At 44.1% G+C, this 20,213-nt stretch overlaps 1 protein-coding gene across 6 annotated transcripts in view; it reads left to right on the forward strand.

Annotated features, from left to right (window-relative positions):
* The window catches only part of srcin1a (SRC kinase signaling inhibitor 1a), a 102,703-nt gene that overhangs the window by 45,970 nt on the left and 36,520 nt on the right, over positions 1-20,213 (forward strand). For 5 of the 6 annotated variants that reach the window (XM_061845413.1, XM_061845414.1, XM_061845419.1 and 2 more), the window contains exons 2-4: positions 13,436-13,468; positions 14,804-15,135; positions 18,420-18,446. In XM_061845413.1, coding sequence (XP_061701397.1) covers positions 13,436-13,468; positions 14,804-15,135; positions 18,420-18,446 — 392 coding nt within the window. Of the gene's footprint in view, positions 1-13,435; positions 13,469-14,803; positions 15,136-16,242; positions 16,361-18,419; positions 18,447-20,213 lie in introns of those variants that run through there. The other variant, XM_061845417.1, reaches the window with a different exon arrangement.

Genomic DNA, 20,213 nt, shown 5'->3' on the forward strand with positions numbered 1-20,213 from the left:
GTTTTACTTCGGCTAATCTTCATTCCTCTCCTTTCCGGTCCGTGCCGCCATCTTTCTAATTGTTCCTCCACGATATCATCTGCAAACATCATAGTCCACGGGGATTCCAGTCTAACCTCATCTGTCAGCCTATCCATTACTACCGCAAACAAGAAGGGGCTCAGCGCGGATCCCTGATTCAGTCCCACCTCCACCTTAAATTCTTCTGACGGACCAATGGGACACCTCACCACTGTTCTGCTCCTCTCATACTATTCTAACATATTTCTCCTCCACGCCAGACTTCCCCATGCAATACCACAGTTCCTCTCTTGGTACTCTGTCATAGCATGCTGTAGTAGTAGTAGTAATAGTAGCAGTAATCTTCACGCAGTATGCTACTCACAAAGTCGCCTAATGTTTTTTTTTTCTGCAGAACCTAACAGTTATTCCCTGAAAAACTCACCTATTCTCTCTTCCGAGTATTTTTATGGTTTTTCTGTAACGCCTGAAAAATCCCACAAGAAGCGACAAGAAGCCCCGGCTAGATGAAAAGCAGTAATTGGTGGCAAGGAAGTGCTTGTGTTTCTTTTCCACTCAAAGTTTGTCCTAAAAAAAAATACTGTACTAATACAACAGAATTCGAGCATTTTCCCGCTTGTGCTTAAAGTTAATAAAGGTCCGATTTATTGGATACCTTCAAAAGATTATCCTGCGGTGTGGGAAGTGATTTTCACACGCGCCCGAACGGCTCGAAAAAATAGAAACGGAAGTGGGCCGTTATTTATGTGTTGCCAATTTAGCGAATTTGTCGCTGCATTTAATTAGCTTCGTGGTTGCGATCTTTGTGGGAGTTTATTTAAAAAAAAAAAAAGGTGGAATAAGCACTTCAAAGACCTCTAAATTCCTCCATGGGAAATAAATTCACAAACAAGTCATAGATTGCGGGAGTACAGTACCGATTCTATTGCCCACGCTGCTCTTTTCATGAATAATATTCCATTTGTGCTGTTTAAATTCTGCTTTTAGGGCAAATGGCGCTGTTTCAAAATTCCTTCTTGGAAAAACTTTGCTAATTTAATGACATTTAGTGGCTACTTTTTCAAAACGAGACAAACAACAGCGATTTTTTTTGCCGTTATTGGAAACTGGGACTCTAACCGGAGTAGGAGATGGTCACTTGCGTATTACCTCCATTAGTTTATAGATACCAATAATCTGGCCAAATTTGAGTATTTTTTTTCTTCCCTTCACACCTTCCAGTCATCACAAGCCTAATTACCTGATGTCTTGAAAAGATTACGATTATCGAGTAGCATGGGGTGCGTTAAGAAGGATTTTCCCTCCCCTATCCGCTCGGAAAACGGTCGGGGGGCTTGTCAAACGTAGCTATTAAACGGGATCAGTATCGAACGGTGACTAAAGTGTGTCAGAAGACCTTTTCTTCAGTTCTCCGCTACTTCTCCTCAAGTCTCGGCGCCATGTTTATTGTGACCAAGCTGTGGCCATTTTTCATTTCTCTAGCAACCCATTCATGCAGGCAGCCAATAGCACCCCCTGTTGGTAATGACGATTCGCGAAGTCCCCTTGAGTCTCGACTGTTGCGAAATGTTATTACCAAGCGAAACAATTCACAACTCGTTCGTGGGACAATCACTGATCTGAAAAAAAAAAAAAAAAAAAAAGACTGGATAGCGCATCCACATCGAGCGGTATGTTGATTGGTTGAAGCCATTTGGCCGCCATCTTGGTACTCCCAAAACGTGTGGAGGATATGATTTACAGGTGGGATTATGGCGGGGTTTTCCCTCAAAGTTTGGCATGTAAAATTAAAACTGGTCGTGTGAGCTTGACATTTTTTCAGTTCTTGTAACATGAAGGATTTTTAATTTGACTCGGTAAGCCAAAAAAGGTTAAGTGCAAAGGAAAGACGTAGAACATCGTGGCTAGCAAGAAATCTTAGATATTACCTAGGGCCCGATTTCCGTGACATGTTAACTTTTCACAAAATACGCTGTGAGTCACTATCATCATAATATAGCAAAAAAACTAAACATTTTTTGTCATAAAAACATGAAATTTTAAGTCAATCAATTAGACATATTTTTGGAAATAAGGACTCGAAAAGGGAACATACCCGCTAAACGCATTGTTCATTTGTTGTCTCTGCGACGTCTTATTTCAGACTTGTTTCCTCGCATTTCAAAATCAAATTCAATTTGTAGAGTTCTGTATTATGAAATTCATCAAAAATTTCACAGAGAGTGTTTTCTTGCTTATTCACTGATGAGGTTTGGGAAAATATTTACATCGCTTTAACGGGAAAAACCATCGGCCTATAAAGGGGAAGCAGAGAGTGAAAAGTGAACAACAACAACCGTTAACAAAACTTTGTTCAAGTGAATTAAGCTAATCAGAAAATAAAAAAAAAAAACTCTTGAGAAACAAACTTTTAACAGTGTCAAAGTGAATCTTCCTAACTTACCTGTGGAATGTTTTCTCACAGTCACGAAACTGGCGATTAACGCGCAGGTCGGCAGGGTTGTTTTGGGAGTATCAAGATGGCGGATGCCGACTTCCGTTTTGGCGGCCAATGAGCCATCCAGTATTTTTTTTTTTTTTTAGATCAGTGGGGACAACTCCATGCAATCATTGCCCCTTTTCACCCCCCCCCCTTGTTTGTTTCCTGTCTCAAGTGGGTGATTTTGGTTTGCAACCCAATTTCACCACTTTGATTGATAAGCATGAGGTGAACTCATGCGACTGCAGATGCGCTCCCGAGGGCGTCTCTGCTTATGTGCGGGTGTGCAGTTGGAGGAACTCGTTAGCTTAGCCTCTCGGCTGAGTCGGGAATGAGAATAATGAGGGCGGCCGGTCCCGAGGGTTGCGCAAACGCGGCACGTCAAGGCCGTTTAATTCTTGTAAAAGTCCTCACCGAATGAAAATCAGCGTCAATAACCGCGTTCAGATTTATTGGTGTGATCATACAATCGTAAAGGAACCCGAGGATTCCTTTCTTAAGGCCCCGTCACACCATGACGTTCTGGTCAGCGTTCTATAGCGTTTGAGGAAACGTTGGTCGTCGCCCGCGGTCGCCGGGATAGCGCCAGAAGAGCGTTGCTTGAACGCTAGTGAACGTCAATGATCGCTGGGTATCGGCGGAGAACGCCGGTCTGAAAAAAAAGTTTTGAACATGCACAAAAGTTCTCACCGAGACCAGCGTTCATCGACGTTTAATTTTAAACGCTGCAGAACGTTCAGGAACGTTCGTGGAACGTTTTACTAACGTTCGGCGAGCGTCGCACGCGTTTGGCTATTGTTAGTCAGTCGTTACTTGGTTGTTACTTATCGTTTGTTACCGTCGGACCGTCTCCAGGGGGGGTCACGTGGTGTTTAGGGTCTCCGGGGGGGGGGTCACATGCTGCGTTACTTCTCGGACGTGCTCTTTTTCCTCCAAAGACATTGCTAGTGAAAGAGGCTTTGCATTCTTACTTGCGGCGCCAGTTGCTGAAGTCCGCACCCCACCTTTTTGTCGTCGAGGCGCCACGATGCTGACTGTTCAAACTCACGAGAACAACTGAAGTGACTACGAAATTCCCAACGTTTTCATTCCCGTTCCACTTTAAAAAATTACACGACAGCAAAACGCTATTCTGTCATTATTCACCCGTTAGTCACACGCTCAACACGCTCGTCTAACGTTGACAAATCGCTCGTCGCGCGCCAGTGAGACGTTAGCACCCGCTAATGGTTTTTAGGGGTATCTTATTTGGTCTCTGTTACACGCTTCTCGTGCGTTAGACACACGTTAATCACACGCCAGGTGTGTCATCCTCATTTGAGAACGCTGAAAAATAGAACGATTGAAATGTTCGGAGAACGTTGACCAGAACGTCATGCTGTGACGGAGCCTTTAGTGGAACGAATTGCATTTCAAAATGTCTTCATGATCATTATTTTCTTCTGAAAGGGATTGTTTCTGGTTCTTATGTGCTTTGTTGGTTATTTATGTCATTTTTGGGCCATGTTTTAATTGAAAAAAAGGGAGACTCAACAAATAAACCCTCAATTTAAAATACATCATCCAAAGTGTTTTCCGTCAACGTCATCAAATTACATCAAATTGCTCTGGTGCCTTATTATTTTTTTTCCCCCCGCCAAGAATTTCATAACCTTCATCTTTCGCCTGCTGTTTTTATTTTGTAACATCATCAGTGTGGTTGATTTTATTCTAGCGAGTTAACAAAACTACTTTCAATTAACCGCGTCTATTTTGGATTGTCCACTTAGTTAATTTTAATAGTATGATTTCCGATTGAATTCCATCACAAACCCCCCCTAAAGCTCGAATTTGTGTGTTTTTTCCGGCTTTATTTAATGTTTCGTTTACTTTCAAATACATATCTGTCTCTGGCAGCGTATGTATAGCAGTTTCCTTTGCAGATTTGCATACATTAAGAGGGTTTATTATCAGCCTCGCTGGAGGTCTGCGCCCTCTGATCCTTCAAAGTCCTTCCGAGCGAGGAAAGGCTCTCGGGAGCACGACGTCACGCCGCGTTCACGCTCGTACGACGACCGTTCATCTGCGGCCTCGCCTTCCCTGCCCCCGAGCGCACCCGTCCTCCCCTAATAAGCTCGTGAATATGCATAAGATCGGCTTCTTATTATCCTCCCGTTTCTCTTCGCTGGCCGTTGCGGTCGGCTAAATGAAATGTATCGACACGGATTCCGAATGACTTACAAGTACACTTTTGTTTATGACTCGGGGGTCCCCCCGCGGGTCCCCCCCCCCCCCCCGCACGCCTCGTTGAGCGATTCAACACGGAAGCGCGAAAGTTGGCGTTGAAGATGGGCGGAGATGTGGAAGCACCTGTTAAAAACAGCGGGGCTGCTTCTGATTGGTCCTGGATTGACTCGTGACCTCGTCCGGTAATTTTGAATGTAAACAGCCTCCCAAGAGCCCCAAACGGTCCGTTCAGTGACAGTAGTTCACATCCAGGTTGTTCAAATTTATTTTTAATCATGGATTTTCTCTGGGCACTCCGGTTTCCTCCCACATCCCCAAAAACATGAAGCATTCATTGGACACTCTAAATTGCCCGTAGGTGTGATTGTGAGTGCGGCTGGTTGTCTCGATGTGCTCTGCGATTGGCTGCCGACCACTTCAGGGTGTACCCCACCTCATTGACAGCTGGGATAGGCTCCAGCATGCCCCGTTGACCCTCATGAGGATAAGCGGTGAAGAAAATGCATGGATGGATGGATGGATGGTTGGAATTCAAGAGTTTATTCATTTATTTATGGTGGTATATGGTAGTAATTACATAAGTAAATAAAATTGAATTTAACAGGCCGGCACGGTGGCTCGGATGGTAAAGCATTGGCCTCACAGTCCTGTGTGGAGTTTGGATGTTCTCTGCGTGGGTTTTCTCCGGGCACTCCGGTTTCCTCCCACATCCCCAAAAACATGCAACATTAATTGGACACTCTAAATTGCCCGTAGGTGTGATCGTGAGTGCGGCTGTTTGTCTCTATGTGCTCTGCGATTGGCTGGTGACTAGTTCAGGGTGTACCCCGCCTCCTGCCCGTTGACAACTGGGATAGGCTCCGGCACTCCCCGCTATCCTCGTGAGGTTAAGCGACTAAGAAAATGGATGGATGAATTTCACAGTTAGCATCAATTAAATGCTGGTACGCGCAGTATAGACGTCTAAGCGTGTCAGCTTTTGCGGAGGATAAAGAATATATCACTCGGTACTGTTGTATTGAATGTCTAAATGTGCTGCCGCACCACTTGTTTTCCAGTGTCAGTTGCTTCAGATTTGTGCAAAAGGAGACGACCCTGTAGCTTCTTAAACATATAGAACGGTGGTGTCCTATACTATGGACAGCTGATTATTGACTTTTTATCATTTTTATGATTATTGATATTGGTTTGACAAGCGATTTCTTTGTGCAGGCGAGCGTGGGGACATGCAATGAGGCTGGATTCAAATGTAATATTTTGGAAACTTGCAAAAAAAATTGGCCGAAAGTAAGAAGGGAAAGGATCCAGCGCACCCGTTTTCGAAAACGGGTGGACGGCGTTTAGTCGAATTCCTGATTGATTAAGAGGCGTGTAGGCGTCCGTTTGTGCACGCGCGATGGTTTCCGTAGCAAACAATCCATGCGAGACGCTGCTGTCACGCGCTCGCACGCTCCAATTGTCTTGAGTGCTGTTGGTGGACGAGCAGATGCTTTGTGGCGGCGGCGTTGCCCGGGGAGACGCAGTGTTAGGATGTGGAGAGGCTGGTGGGCGGCAGGGATGGAAGGAGGCATCTTATTAAAGCTCGCTTTTGCCCGTAAACGATGGAGACTACATTTTTCCCCCCCATTTTTTCGGCCCCCCCCCCCCCCACCCCACCCCGGAGCCATTGCGTCGTCTCCACTTTGAAAGTTGCTGCTTGACCTCCTCCCGATGCGTTCCTGTCGGTTGGCGGCATGCATCTTCGGTCCGCTTGTAGTGCTCGTCTCCTGACGCCGCTTCCATCTTTCACGGCTAATGGAGAGAAAACGGAAAGTGCACACGTTCGCCCGCTAGTTATTGCCCCGTTTTTTTTTACCATTTGAGTGGACGCCAGATGCAAAAACAAAAGCGCATTTTGTTTAGTGTAGTTAGTTTCCATTTGTTGGAAATATTACTTTGGAAATGCATACATACATAACACATAATAAAACTGTACAAAAGTGACATTTGTTTTCAACTCTGAGTCTGTAATTTGAAAAAAAAAAATGTCTGACAATGTAATAGAGGCTGACCCATCCATCAATTTTCTTTGCTGCTTATCCTCACGAAGGTCGCGGGGAGTGCTGGAGCCTATCCCTATCCTGTCAACGGGCGGGACGCGGGGTACACCCTGAACTGGTTGCCAGCCAATCGCAGGGCGCATAGAGATCGACTACAGTCGCACTCACAATCACACCGAGGGTCAATTGAGTGTGTCCAATTAATGTTGCATGTTTTTTGGGATGTGAGAGGAAACCGGAGTGCCCGGAGAAAAACCATGCAATCACGGGAAGAACGTGCAAACGCCACACAGGCGGGGTCGGGGGTTGAACCCGGGTCCTCAGGACTGTGAGGCCGACGCTTTACTAGCTGATCCCACCGTGTTGTCCGTAATTGGGGTCATATTTGGGGAAAAAAAATGTCATATTTGAGACTACTGCAGTAGTAGCAGAGCGTTTAGAAGGAAAAGAAGTGATGTGAATTTTAAAAAAAAGAAGCTTTTATGGCTATTTTTCAAATGGAATGAATATGTTTGCAATCGCAAGAATGCAGCTGGCTTCTTGGTGACACCCCCAGACAATAGGTCGAGGTACCACAGTTGATCATCTCGCAGGCAAAGCATTCGTTATTCATTTAAAAAAAAAAATGATAATAATTCACAACTTGAATGCAGCAACGTAGACTGGCAGAATAGTTCGGACACTGACACTTGTTGCTAGGCGGAGTTTGTCCTCGCTGCAAAAGATGCTAAAAAGTCATCTAGAGGCTGGGCAGTTCTGATTTATTTTATGCAATTCTATGAAATTACCAATCTGCATTTGATGTAAAATGCAGATTTGTAAGGATTGGAAAAGAAGGTATGTACCTGGGGAAAATATATATAATTTTAATGTAAATATTTCACATACCAGAAAATTCTCTTGAAATTTTTTTTCTCCACACTTGTTTATTTTTTATTTTCCATGCGTCATTTTAAAACCTTCAAAACAAACCAGCAGTGTAGCTCTAAATAGTTCCCAAATTAATGACCAAGTTAATATAATTACAGCTCTGTATTGAATATGAAATGCATATTTTACAAGCGTTGGACAGCGACAGTTGACTTTTATTTGTAGCTTTTTTTGTTTTGACAAAGAACTAACCGTGTCACGAGTAGAATAGCTAACGTCAAGCAAGTTGTCGCCGGTGTGACGGTCTGAGCGCTCCCCCGTGCTGAAAAGTCTCCTCGTGATGAATGCGCATGCGTTACTAACAGGGGAACTGTGGGTACGTAGCCGACGCTTACTGGGAAATCCCCCGGTCTCACAGTTCCCCTTCTTCTACATGGAGGGAGCTAACATACGTTATTACCTAACTTTAAAACAAAAGTTGATGAAAAAAAAAGAAGAAAAAAAAGATATGCTTCGTTATTTGCACCGAAATCCTAAAGTCAATAGCTCAAGGCCTCAGCCGATTGTTCTACTGCTCCCAGTCTCATGACTCACCTGATCCGCAACCCCCCACCCCCCACCCCCCACCCCCTTTGCCATTCTTGTTTAAATATCCAGCCCCTTCATAACTTGCGATGCGCTCCCAGGAAATTAAAATCTCAGGTTTGGGATCTGGCCTTGCTTGTGCAATGCGACGGACTGACAGTCTGCACATTGCAGGATTTGACAAGTCCTTTTAAACATGGCTGAACGAGTTCTGGTTTTAAATCATGTATTAGCGTCCACTGGGACGTGGAATGTACTCGTTGGTCACAAAATTGTGTACGTTTGCGCGGTCTAAATGGAAGAGATGCACCCCCCCCCCAAAAAAAAAAAAAACTGTGGATGAAGTACAGTGATGCCTCGCTTCTCGACCACAATCCGTTCCAGAAAACGGTTCAAGAAGTGATTTGTTCGAAAACCAAATTGATGTTTCCTATTACAATGAATGGAAAAAGAAATAATGCGTTCCAAGCTTTAAAAATTTGGCTTTTTACAGCACTTTATTTTAGTTTTTCCTGATAATAAACTGCATAGTAGAAATACATTCATAATTTAAATACTTTATATAATAAAATAATTTAAGAAATATATTTTATGCTTTAGTAGTCGAGTATGCTAGGGTGAGAGTGCATTGCCGTGTTTGTAGCGACTCGGCCCCCAGCCTTGTAAACTTTTTTTTATTAACAAAAGTGCAGAATAACTTTAAACAAGCAACTTGCCTTCTTTGGAACCATGATTGTGGGTTAATACGGGAGTGCTGAAGAAGAAGAAAAACAACAGTCGCTACCGGGACATGTCTGTGTACAGAGGCTGCGTTATAAAGAATTACAAAACGTGCGCTATGTCATTTCCAGGGTTTTTTTCGGGGGGCGTTCGAATTGACAATAACAAAACGCGTCGTGGGTGGGTCAACTGGTTGTGCCGCGCGCATTATGTTATTTCCGTGTTTCTTGGTGGCCGTGGGAATTCACAACAAAGCGCATCTGGGTCAGCTGGTCTGGGCGCGCGTAATACGGGGGCGTTTGAGTAGCGATTTTCGTTTGAAAACAGAAGCAAAAAAATCTCGAAATTTTCGTTCGAAAACGGGGACGTTGGAAAATTATTATTGTGGTTTTAGTTCCTGTCAACTTTATGGATGATTGTGCTAGTTACGTTTTTTCTTCTTAGATGTACAACACCAGTGAAATAAAATGATTACAAGAAGACATTTTTTAAAATTCATTAACATTATTATTATTATTTTTTGCATGTGAATTAGCCAGTGTTCACGCAAGTAGCATTCACTTCCCGTCATTGATGTCGAAGAGGTGAACAACCCTCTTGAGAAATATTTAACAGCGCCACAAAAACATTTGTTGTTAATAACTCTTTGGGGGAAAAAATATTTTGAAGTCCTCAGTCGTCATGGTAACAAAAGCGCTGCCTTTATCCTTTGTGTATTTCGGTCAGAGAAATGTACGGCATGTGAGGAAGACACGTCGTGAGAAAAAAAATGAGCCTTTTGTGATTCCAGGATTCAAATTGGAATACTAACGTAACCTGATGCGGTTAAATGACACGCATCGTTCATATGAGCGACGTGTTGACAAACTTCGCCCTCCTCTCGTCGCTTGCCGCCATTAGCCGACGCGCTAGAACATAAGCGGCGCACAAATCGAGCCATCGGGCTTCTTAGCATTCCGAGGCCGCCTCTCTCTACCTCCGGCTCCCTCCGACGTGCTTTTTGATGTGCGCGTGTATGAAATCGATGAAAGCCGAAGAGCCGCGAGAGTTCCGCCAAGGTGGAGGAGACGACGGCCGCTTCTCGATGAGATGAAATCCAGTTCACCGAATGGACCCCCCTAAAAAGTCCTGGCTCTGCATACATGATCAGATTCAGTCTGTGTGTGTTTGTATCCCCTCTTGCGAATCGGCGACTGGAAAAGTGAGAAGTTGAAAATAACTTTACAAATCTTACACTCTTCAACCATCCACTCGGTACATCTCTGTGAGCTAACGTTGGTCTTTCTGCCTTTATGTGGGAAAAATACCTTTTCATATACCGTAATTTCCAGCCAATAAGCCGCAACTTTTTTTCACATGCTTTCAACCCTTTGGTTTATGCGGTGATGTGGCTAATTCGTGCATTTTTTCTAACTGCCGAGACCGAATATATGTGCCGAGAAAGTGACTTTTACCTGTCCGGCCCTGTTAGCGCTGTGCTAGCGTGTTACTGCCATGTCTCAGTGATTTTTACCAGTATGGTTTTTTTTTTTCTGTTAGCACGGTGGCACTAGAGTTAGCATTAGCGTGACGGCATTAGCATTACCATTAGCGCGACGACGATAGAGTTAGCTTTACTGCGGCGGCGTTAGCGCGGTGGCGCTAGCGTTAGCATTAGCATGCCGGCGCTAGCGTTAAACTCTCTACGTACCGTCTTTTTTTGTAAATATCTCGTGTTTCAATGTCATTTTCAATGTGGCCACTTGCAGCTTTTACACGGCTGCGGCCTGTGTATGTACCAAATGGTATTTCCTTTACAAATGTACTTGGTGGGGCTTATCACCAGGTGCGCTCTGTAGGCCGGGAATTACGGTATATGTAGATATATTGAAAGCTTGGTAATGCTTATCAAGATTAGCCGATGGTAAATGTTAGCATGATAACTGTTTGCTATGATAAAATGGCAATGAGTCTAATATTTAATGTTAGCATAACAACTTTTTAGCATTTTAACTATTCACTTTGGAAACACGTAGCCGACCAAAGATGAGGTTTGGCTTAAAAACCTTGAGGGATCTTTGGTGCCTCACTGCGTTCCCTACCTGGCTTGCTAACCCTGTATTAGCATTCTAACTGTCAGCAAGTTAGCGTTTTAGCTCTTCTATTTAGAAATAGTACCTTAACACAGGGCCTGATACTGTATTAAATCCTTCTTGATCTAACTTGGTGCTTTCTGTTCCGGAGTCGCTTTCTTACAATATGTTAGCATACACACCATTAGCATGTTAGCATTCAATTTGTTCTCATTAGAAAGCTGTTCCTCTATTCTCAAAGCTCCCACTTTTTTTGCTTCTTTCAGTCCTGTGACCAGTGTTCTTTTCTCAGGCATTCCTTTGTCTGCAAGGCTTATGCGGAGGTATATTGAGGTGCCGACGATGCCAGTATGAAGCACGAATTCACATCTTTCTATTTTTCGTTATCTCAACCCACGCAGCTTAAAAAGACGTCTCCTATCTGCTCTGCAAAGTTTTCCGGGCTCCTTTCCAAGCCGCTCGCATTTGTGCGCCCAAATTTTTGCCTTGCTCTCAGGCGTTGTCTGCAAAGAGGCTGGCACGGGCATCATTTTACTGGTGTTTTTTTTTTTTTTTTTTTTCCAAGTCAAGGAGCAAAGGTTCCATTTTCTCAGAGCGTCGTTATGGGACTCTTGAGCCGGGCCACTTGTTCGCTGACACACACGACGAGCTAATGAAGTGCAAAGTGGGTATCCGCTCGATGCTAACGCTATCAGCCCGCTGGTGCGCTTCACCTCTGTTTATCATCACTTCATCGTTTAATGGATGCCAGGGCGACTGGCTAAGTGGGGCAGTCGCGGTTCTTCACTGCTTGCGTTTCAAGATTTGTCCACAGGAGAGCATCACATTTTTTGCACATTTTGCGGGTTTGCCATTAAGTGAAAATTGCCACGCGTTAAAATAGGGGCGGAGGCCATCTTGATAGCAGAAAAAAAAAAAACCAAGGCCTAAAGGGCCAAATTTGACCAGCCATATTATTTTATGGAACCTACAGCAAATTAGGTGCATCTTATTCAGGTTTCTGGATAAAATATTTCCCAAGATTGCAAACTGTCATCACAGTTCATCATTATGTAACAAGGCGTGCACATAGTGAGAGGGCATGCAATATATATATATATATATATATATATATATATATATATATATATATATATTGTCATGAGCGGGGCTTGGCCACTGCCAAAAGGGGCGTGGACACGCCACTGCTCTGGGCGGTGCACCGGACACAGCTGTTTCACATTGGGACTGTAATTAGACTGGCATTTAAGTTGGAGTTTTTGTCCCGAGCATTTGCCAGTTCGTTGCCTTGTATTAGTGAGTTGCATTCACTGCCTGTGGGACTCTCGGCCCCTACGCATAAGTTAGAGTAACCCTAGTCACAGCGCTTCTGTGCCTTTTGGGTTGAGTCTGTCTTGTTGAGTTAGTTAGTTTGCTTCAGAATCATCGAACCCTTTCTGTATGTCTTTTGGATCCCGCCTAGCCTAGCGATTCTTTGCCTTTTCACCGTGTATGACCCAGTTTCCGGAATAAACCCCTTTGAACATTATGCCTCTGCCTCGAAGTCCTGCATTTGGGTCCGCCCCCGTACCGGAGGATCCTGACATAGATTTTTTTTTTTTTACTTCTTTTTTTTTTTTTTTTTTTTCATTACGGAACCCCTTCTCCGTCTGACTGACAATTTTCATAATATCCACCATTAAGCTAATGGTGTCACTTGCCCTAAAAGCTCACTAAATTAAACACTTTTGGGGGGAAGTAGTGTGGGCAGTAGACATGTACTATACCTTAATAATCAATTATTCCTTCACGAATTTATTGGTTATGGCCACTTTCTACAAACACAGTGGCCACATTGGCTGGAATATCAGGCGTGTACTGTAGTACATAAGAAAATGCGCAAGAGTTTTTCCTGGTACTTTGGTGAGGCTCTGCAATTTATCCCTTTTTAAAATTTGTTCATCTTTTCCATTTAATTTTCTTCCTCGATGCATGAATTTTAATGGGTGGGGAGGAGGGAGAAAAATCCGACGTATGCGCTCTTCACGCATTAGCAGTCTGCGCGTGGCATTGCTCTGAAGAGACTCTCTTGACGAGTCTTTTTCTGCACTCCACTCAATTATTCCTCCACCTTTTCTTTTCTGCATTTTACCCAACCTGTTCTTTTGTGTGACATTTAACCGTCTTTGTATTGATTGTGTCCACCTGCTTCCTGTTAACGCACAAATTAAACGTGGTATCGTTTTCACGAACGCTTCCACAGTCAAGCGTGTACGTGTCTTCTGTGCGTTTGTGTGTATATAAATGATTTATGCATGTACGAATTGTAATGTGGGGAAAAGTGCTATTGGTTGTAATAGTACTTTTTGGTGTCGCCAGTGTGTTTGCTTGCACATGTATGTGCACAAACACGTGAATTAACCCTTGGCATGTTTCTCTTGCAGCACATGCCAGCAGGGCCTGTTATCCCAAACAAGGTAACGCACACGGCAAGCCTTTCCATCCACCAATTTTTCTTCCACACACTTTTTTTTTTTCCCCCCACTCACTCATTTGTCGGTTTTGGGCTGTGCTGTCCGTCAAGTGTAGATGGTGTAAAGCCGTTATTCCGTAATCCCTGTGCACATTAATATGCTGGGAGATATCATCAAAGATTGTCATCAATTCATCCCATTCGTGGGCAGCGTCCCATTTTTGGGACAGCATGATTTTCACGGATTATATCCTTCAGTATATCAAAATATTTAAGTGTTTTAATCTGAAGATATAATTTAGTATCAGGAGAGGATAACTCATTGGTCAAAGTTAGATTTCTTTAGATTTTTGGGACAAGATTATAAATGATTAAAGTTATCATATAACTTAACCATAAACGAAAAAGAAGTGTTATTTCCTTTATTGTGGCCTGTTAGGAGACTTTTTTCTCGATAAGGCAAAAAATTGGGTTAATATTTATTTACGACAAATAATTAAAAAAACATCCATCTACTATCTTTATATGTGAAAGATGAATACTGTAGGTTAGGTGTATGTTAGGTGATGTGAGGTGCTTTGAGGTGGTATCATTTTATTCTTTTTTTTATTCTTACTGTGATTATTGTTATTGTTTTCCCTTTAATGTTAATTTCTTTCCTCACTTACAGTTATGAACTTGGTTGAGGATGACCTACTAGATCAGATAATTGGAGATGAGAGAAACCCTCCTATTCTGTCATTTATAAAGGTGTTATTATCCCGCTGTTAATGAATGTAAATTAATGGTATTTTTCTTCTTTCTTTCTTTTTTTCATCTTTTCTTTTTTCTTTTTCTTTCACTGTTTGTATACAAAAGTGTAAGTGTAAGAAAAAAAGATGAATACTGACAGTTAAATAACAATAATCAATGGTCTTCCACTAGATCATTATTTCAGTATATTGTATATCCTTTTGGTGAAATTTTTGTTTGATTTTTCTAATGTAAAATCTGTGCCGTGGCTCAATAAACATTGGGAAACACATTTCTAAAGCATGTCAGGGGGGTGAATTTGTGTCGAGAAAGCGCGACAGTCAGCGTGGAAATATGACATTTCCTTCATCGGCCGAGGATCATTAAAGGCACTTAGGGTGACAAAAAGGCAAAATAACTTCACTTTTGATTTATTACGGAAGCCTTTCCTCTTTGCTCTCCATTTTTCTGGCCTTGCCAGCATTTAGGAATCAATACTTGCGCTGGAACGGCCCTCGTGTCGAACATCCCAAGCCATTTTCTCTCGACCTCTTTTCCATTTGCTTCCACCACGGTCACTTCCCTCCTTCCTTCATTCCTCCCGCAGACCCAGAACGCGGCGGCACTCACATGATCTCCACAGATGACCTGGAGTACCCGCGGGAGTATCGGACGCTGGGCAACAGCGGCCGGCGCTTCTCCAACGTGGGCCTGGTGCACACGTCAGAGCACCGGCACACGGTGACGGCGGCGCAGAGCCTCGAGGCGCTCACCAACCTGCACAAGGCCGACATGGAGCGCAAGCGGGACGCCTTCATGGACCACCTGAAGAGCAAGTACCAGCAGCAGCAGCAGCAGCTGCAGCACCACAACCCGCCGTCACCCTCGCAGTCGCACGGGAGCACCAGGGGAGGCTCGGAGAGGGCCGCACGAGAACAGGTACACGCTAAGCGTGTTCGCACGGACACTTGAGACGTTTAGAGACGTGCGACAAGACATTTCTGTGACATGCCTTTGTCAAAATAGCCAAAATATTACCCCCAATTATGTAAAAGTCCTATGATACTGAAATCTAAAAAGCTTGAAGCTTGAAAAAGGACATCTTGGGCATTTTCAACACAAATTACTGGATGTTGCAGACCTGAAAAGCTGAGGAAAAAAATTGGTGTGTACAGGGAATGTTTAAGCCTCTGGAAACTTAGCCTGTTTCAAGGAGGTGGACTTTTCTTACCATGACGACCAAGAACACAAGCAAGAGGGTTGTGACAATGGGGAAAAATGAGTGCCTATTAATGCAGTAAAATTATTTTCACTTGCGGAGGCAGCACTTTAATTCGATGAAACCATCTAGTCGCCTCGTTTGATCTGACAACTGATAACCCCGTTTGGATACTCTGATTTGCTTCTACACACCGAAAACGTGCATGTTAACGTCACTGAAAACTAAATTGTCAATATGCTTGTGCGTATCTGAGATGACACGCTGTGGCGACCCCGAAAGGGACAAGCCGAAAGAAACACACACACACACTTTAAGTGCTGTAGAAAATGGACGGATGGAAGTTTGTATTGTAGTTTTACAGCTTCGCACACATGCACTCTTTGTGTAAACATTTGCGCTGGTCGTGTATTAAAAAGGTAAAGAAAGACGAGAGAGAAAGGCAGGTGGAGTCGGTAGTTGCTATGGCAACCCCTCCCACGTAAGCCAAGCGGGGCTATCACGTTGCAAAGGTCAGGCGGCGTCGCACACGAGCGGGAACGGCGGATTAACGATGGAAGCGGAACGACAAATTCGGCGGTGACGTCGCGTCTTTCGTTGCGGGATTCGGGAGGGTGAGGGGGAGAGGGGGGGGTTGTTGCCGAGGACGCGGCAAAAAGCCCCGCATGTGGAGGAGGCGGGTGGAGAGGGATGAGGGAGGGAGGAGCCGGAGTGAGTACAGCGCTGCGACCAGTCAGGCAAGCCCGCCGCCACCGTCGCCGCCGCTCAATTAGCCCGCAGCGGCGCGAGCCAGACGCCCACCCGCAACAACAACAACAAAAGTCTCAATCAGCTGATGTCGTAATGAATTAAATTATGCGCGATATGTGAGGGGAAGGGGAGAGACGGGCGCCTCGCTGTGTTTGACGGACGAGCGAGGATGAATGGAGCGGTGGACTGGTGCAGGTGAGGCTGCGTTGACTGCATGGCGCGTCTACATGCGTGCGTCCGAATGGGTTCTCGACCTGTTGTGTTCGTCGCGGTTGTCGTGGCGACAGCCTCGTAATATCGACCACGACATGCATTGTTTTGGGGGTTCCCCCCCCCCCCCCCAAGTGCTAGACTCTGCAGTTACTGTTTCGATGTGTGTATACGTGTGTTTGCGCGCGCGCGTGCGTGTGTGAGGGAGAAGTATAAATGATTTTTGATGTGGAGTGTTGGGGGATGACGACATTCAGTGGAGGAAGGGTAGTAGTGAGCGGAGCCTGCTTTACATGCCGGTCAGGTAACGCAGCGCTCTACTCACTCAGCTTTGTACCTTATGTGCAAACAAGTGCACAAGCAGCCAATTCCTTTCCGCGGATTCTTTCTTCTGTTCCATTCCACGTAGGGAAATGGGAGTCCCCAAAGCTGATGTCGGAAATTGTTCCTGAATGCGCCGTTTAAAAAACAAAAAAAAAAAAAAAAAGAAAACAAAAGGAGAGAAAGCTCCGACTCGACTTGCTCGACCCGCCGTGCCAAAATCGAGTCAGTGAAGTTATGTGATCAAGAGACGAGTATAAATATTTGCAGCGCACTTGATGGAGCGTCATCGCCGACTTCTGTGCGCTGACACTTGTGGTTTTTGTTGTGTTTGTAGTCGCTACAATAATCGGCGATGTGAAAATGTTAACAAGGAGAAAAATGAAATGGTCTTAATTGCTGTGTGCATGTTTTAGTGATCCTTGATCCTTTATTAGGATTATACACAAAATGTTTAGCTTCTTTAGTAGACAAATTTTCTATGGTACTTGATATTTTCTTGAAATTTAACACAAAATTTTCAAGCACCCTCCCCCCCGACCCCCGTCCCACCCCCAATAGAGATCTTCTATCGCACTAATCTGTCACATTAGTATTTTACTTTTGATTAAATCAAAACAGTTCATTTGGTTTATTGTGAAAGTTTAACCCAGAATTATTGTTTCATTTCACGTAAACCGTATTTCGAATCAAATTAAAACCCTTCAATCTCATTATATGCTGTGCGTGCAACGAAATGATGATTAGATTTGAATGTTGGCGCAAACATTCCGAGTGCGTATTTGACAAAACATTAGCTTGAGCTAACTTAGCTTAGCGGCGTTTCAAATCACAGCAGCGAGGTTCAGTCCTAATACACGTTCACACACTTATTCAAGATTCAAAAAATCATTAATCTTTGTTATTTCACAAAGTTTTATGCCTTCTTTCTCGTTTTATCTGCGTGAACGATCAAGGTTTAAGCAGCAGTTCCACCCGTCGGTAGGCTGCCGTGTACCGTCCGGGCAATAATGTGTCGGATTCAAGGGCTCAGCATGACTGCATTACCTCCGGTCAAGGACATATTCATGATTGAAAACATAAATGACTTGTAACTGTAACTGTAAAATAAAAAATTTGTAATTCGAGGGGAGGATCTTGCCTCCGCCACATCCTCGTCCTCAGATTTCTGCTACTACTACTACACCATTCTCTTCCGCATCACCAATATCATGTTGCTCTTTTTTTGCAGGCTCACCTCAAAATGAAAAGCAATCCATAAAAACTCATACCAATCTGCCCATCTCTTTTTTTTCCCACTCATCATTTGTGCGTCAGGATATATTAATACGCGACGTCCGACCGATTACTCAGAAGTGCCTGCAGATAAGAAGAATAAGTGCAAGAATAAGGGTTGGGATTTAAAATTAAAATTGATGAACGTAACCCAATCGCTCTCATTTTTTTTAATTTGTCATCGGCGAGGTACATTTCCGAGGCGACTGGCTGATTGTGACTATGGGCTGATTACATTTTTAATGGGGGGGACCTCACTCGCGTCCCCCCCCCCCCAGACCCGTACGTGTAGCCCCTCTCAATCTGTAACACTGCAACAGAGACGTTCAAGTGCAAACGTTACGAGAGTCAAAGACGGAACAACATTTTATGATTATTATTATTATTACTTATTATTAAAATGTCTTCTCTTTTTTCTTCTTCTTCTGTTCCGCCGGAAACACGCCAGCAACAACCCAACTACTGGAGCTTTAAGGTCAGTGGTGCATATTAAAAGGAACCTCCGCCGCCACGGAGTTTGTGTTTGCGTGTATGTGTCCGCTTTCATAATCGTCGAGATGAGCGTTTCCCAAACCTTCTAAGCCCCCCCCCCACGTGAGCAATATTCCCTCCTCCCCGTGTGACTTATAAAATCAACCTGTTGTGGCCTCTATCAATTTCAAGAAAAGCATTTTAATGTTGGAGGCAGCAGGCTGTGCGTGTGTCTGTCCGTAAAACACGCCACCAAACGGAGGTAACCCCCGCCCACCCTCGCGAAATGCCAAAGACGACCCCCGTTGAATTTGAAATACATCTTTTCGATTCCATTTCCAAACCGCATCGCCGTGTACTGAAGCTTTAAATTGAGACCTTGGGTCTCAGTTTTTGGTAACAGGACATAAATGCTGTCACTTTGGTGGCCTTTCAGCATGATGTGTGGATGACTGTGTGACCCCCCCCAGTAATCTCTCTGCTCTACCCCTCAAGGCTCCTGCATGCATGCATTTACTTCGTGTGTACACGTTGCATATATATTACTATCTATATGTATGTTTCAAAGAGGCGGCAAGGTTCTGTCGACGAGGATTTACCCGTGGCCACGTTTGGCTTTTTTTAACAAATGCCTCGGCACGACACCGGGAAGAAATACTCGCCGTTAAGACGTATTGATCACCTGCTCCGACAGTCAACTATCCCCCCGGTGGTTCTTTTGTCACTCGCGGAAGTTGGCAGAGAGCAGTTTGTGCGAAACAATGTGAATATTGATGTGTGAAAGCACGGCAGATTTTAAAGAGAAAAAAAAAAAAAAAAGCCCTCGAGCCTATCTTCTGTGTATCTGCCCCCCCCCCCACCCCCTACCCAAACTCTCCCTCCATTCCGGCTCAGCTATCAACGCGACAGGGTGGAAATGTCAGTGAATATCAATAGCCGAGTTCCTTGACCCATAGCGGGATGCGCAGCGATTTCATCTATCACTCTCAACATTTTAGGCCCAAAGTGATTGATGGGAATTAGAGTGGCGCTCGCAAGCCAAATGATAGCCTTTGGATTTCGTCTTTTGCTGATGAATTAATGTGTGCGTTCTTCGGTCGCTAACAAGCTTGTCAGTCGGATTTTGTTTACAATTGCAGCAAGTTCCCCAAAAATCAGCGCAGGCAATATAAACCAACATTTTCAAATTCTTCACTTTTCCGCTAGTGTACATCTGTGTTAATGTTTGTACATTTTCGTTTATCTGATACAAATAGAGCTCGTGCACCTACGTCACCAAATCACGTCACTGGCCGGAAGTGTCGCTCAAGCAAACCCTTCTCCATTGCTAAGTCGGTTGGAGACGAAAAATACGTTTTATAGCACGACGCCCAGAGTTTTGTCCGATACCCTTAATCCATTTAGAAGGTGATGATAAACAAAGGTACGTGGAAAAATGAGAGACACTTGGCGTAGAGGACCCATATTTAATGCCAAAGTCGATGTTTTCACCGATGAGAAATTGGACTATTAACAGGCTTCCGCTTGTCTTGGATAACTGGATCTACACATGGATCTGGCGAGTAAGTCGTCAAGATTTACACAAAAGAGTTTGAGAGCGTAGAAAAGTCTGGACGCATACAAATACTTCGTTGCTGGACCTGTTCTCGATCAAGAATAAATCCCACATAGTGATGGAGCCACAGATCTTTTTTCAATACAAATACCAATATTTAAATGACCCCTGGTTTTGGTCAAACTATGACGGAAAAAAAAAAGGCAGCGAGTCTGC

The sequence above is a fragment of the Syngnathoides biaculeatus genome, chromosome 16, assembly GCF_019802595.1.
Source record: "Syngnathoides biaculeatus isolate LvHL_M chromosome 16, ASM1980259v1, whole genome shotgun sequence".
In the NCBI taxonomy this organism is placed as follows: domain Eukaryota; kingdom Metazoa; phylum Chordata; class Actinopteri; order Syngnathiformes; family Syngnathidae; genus Syngnathoides; species Syngnathoides biaculeatus.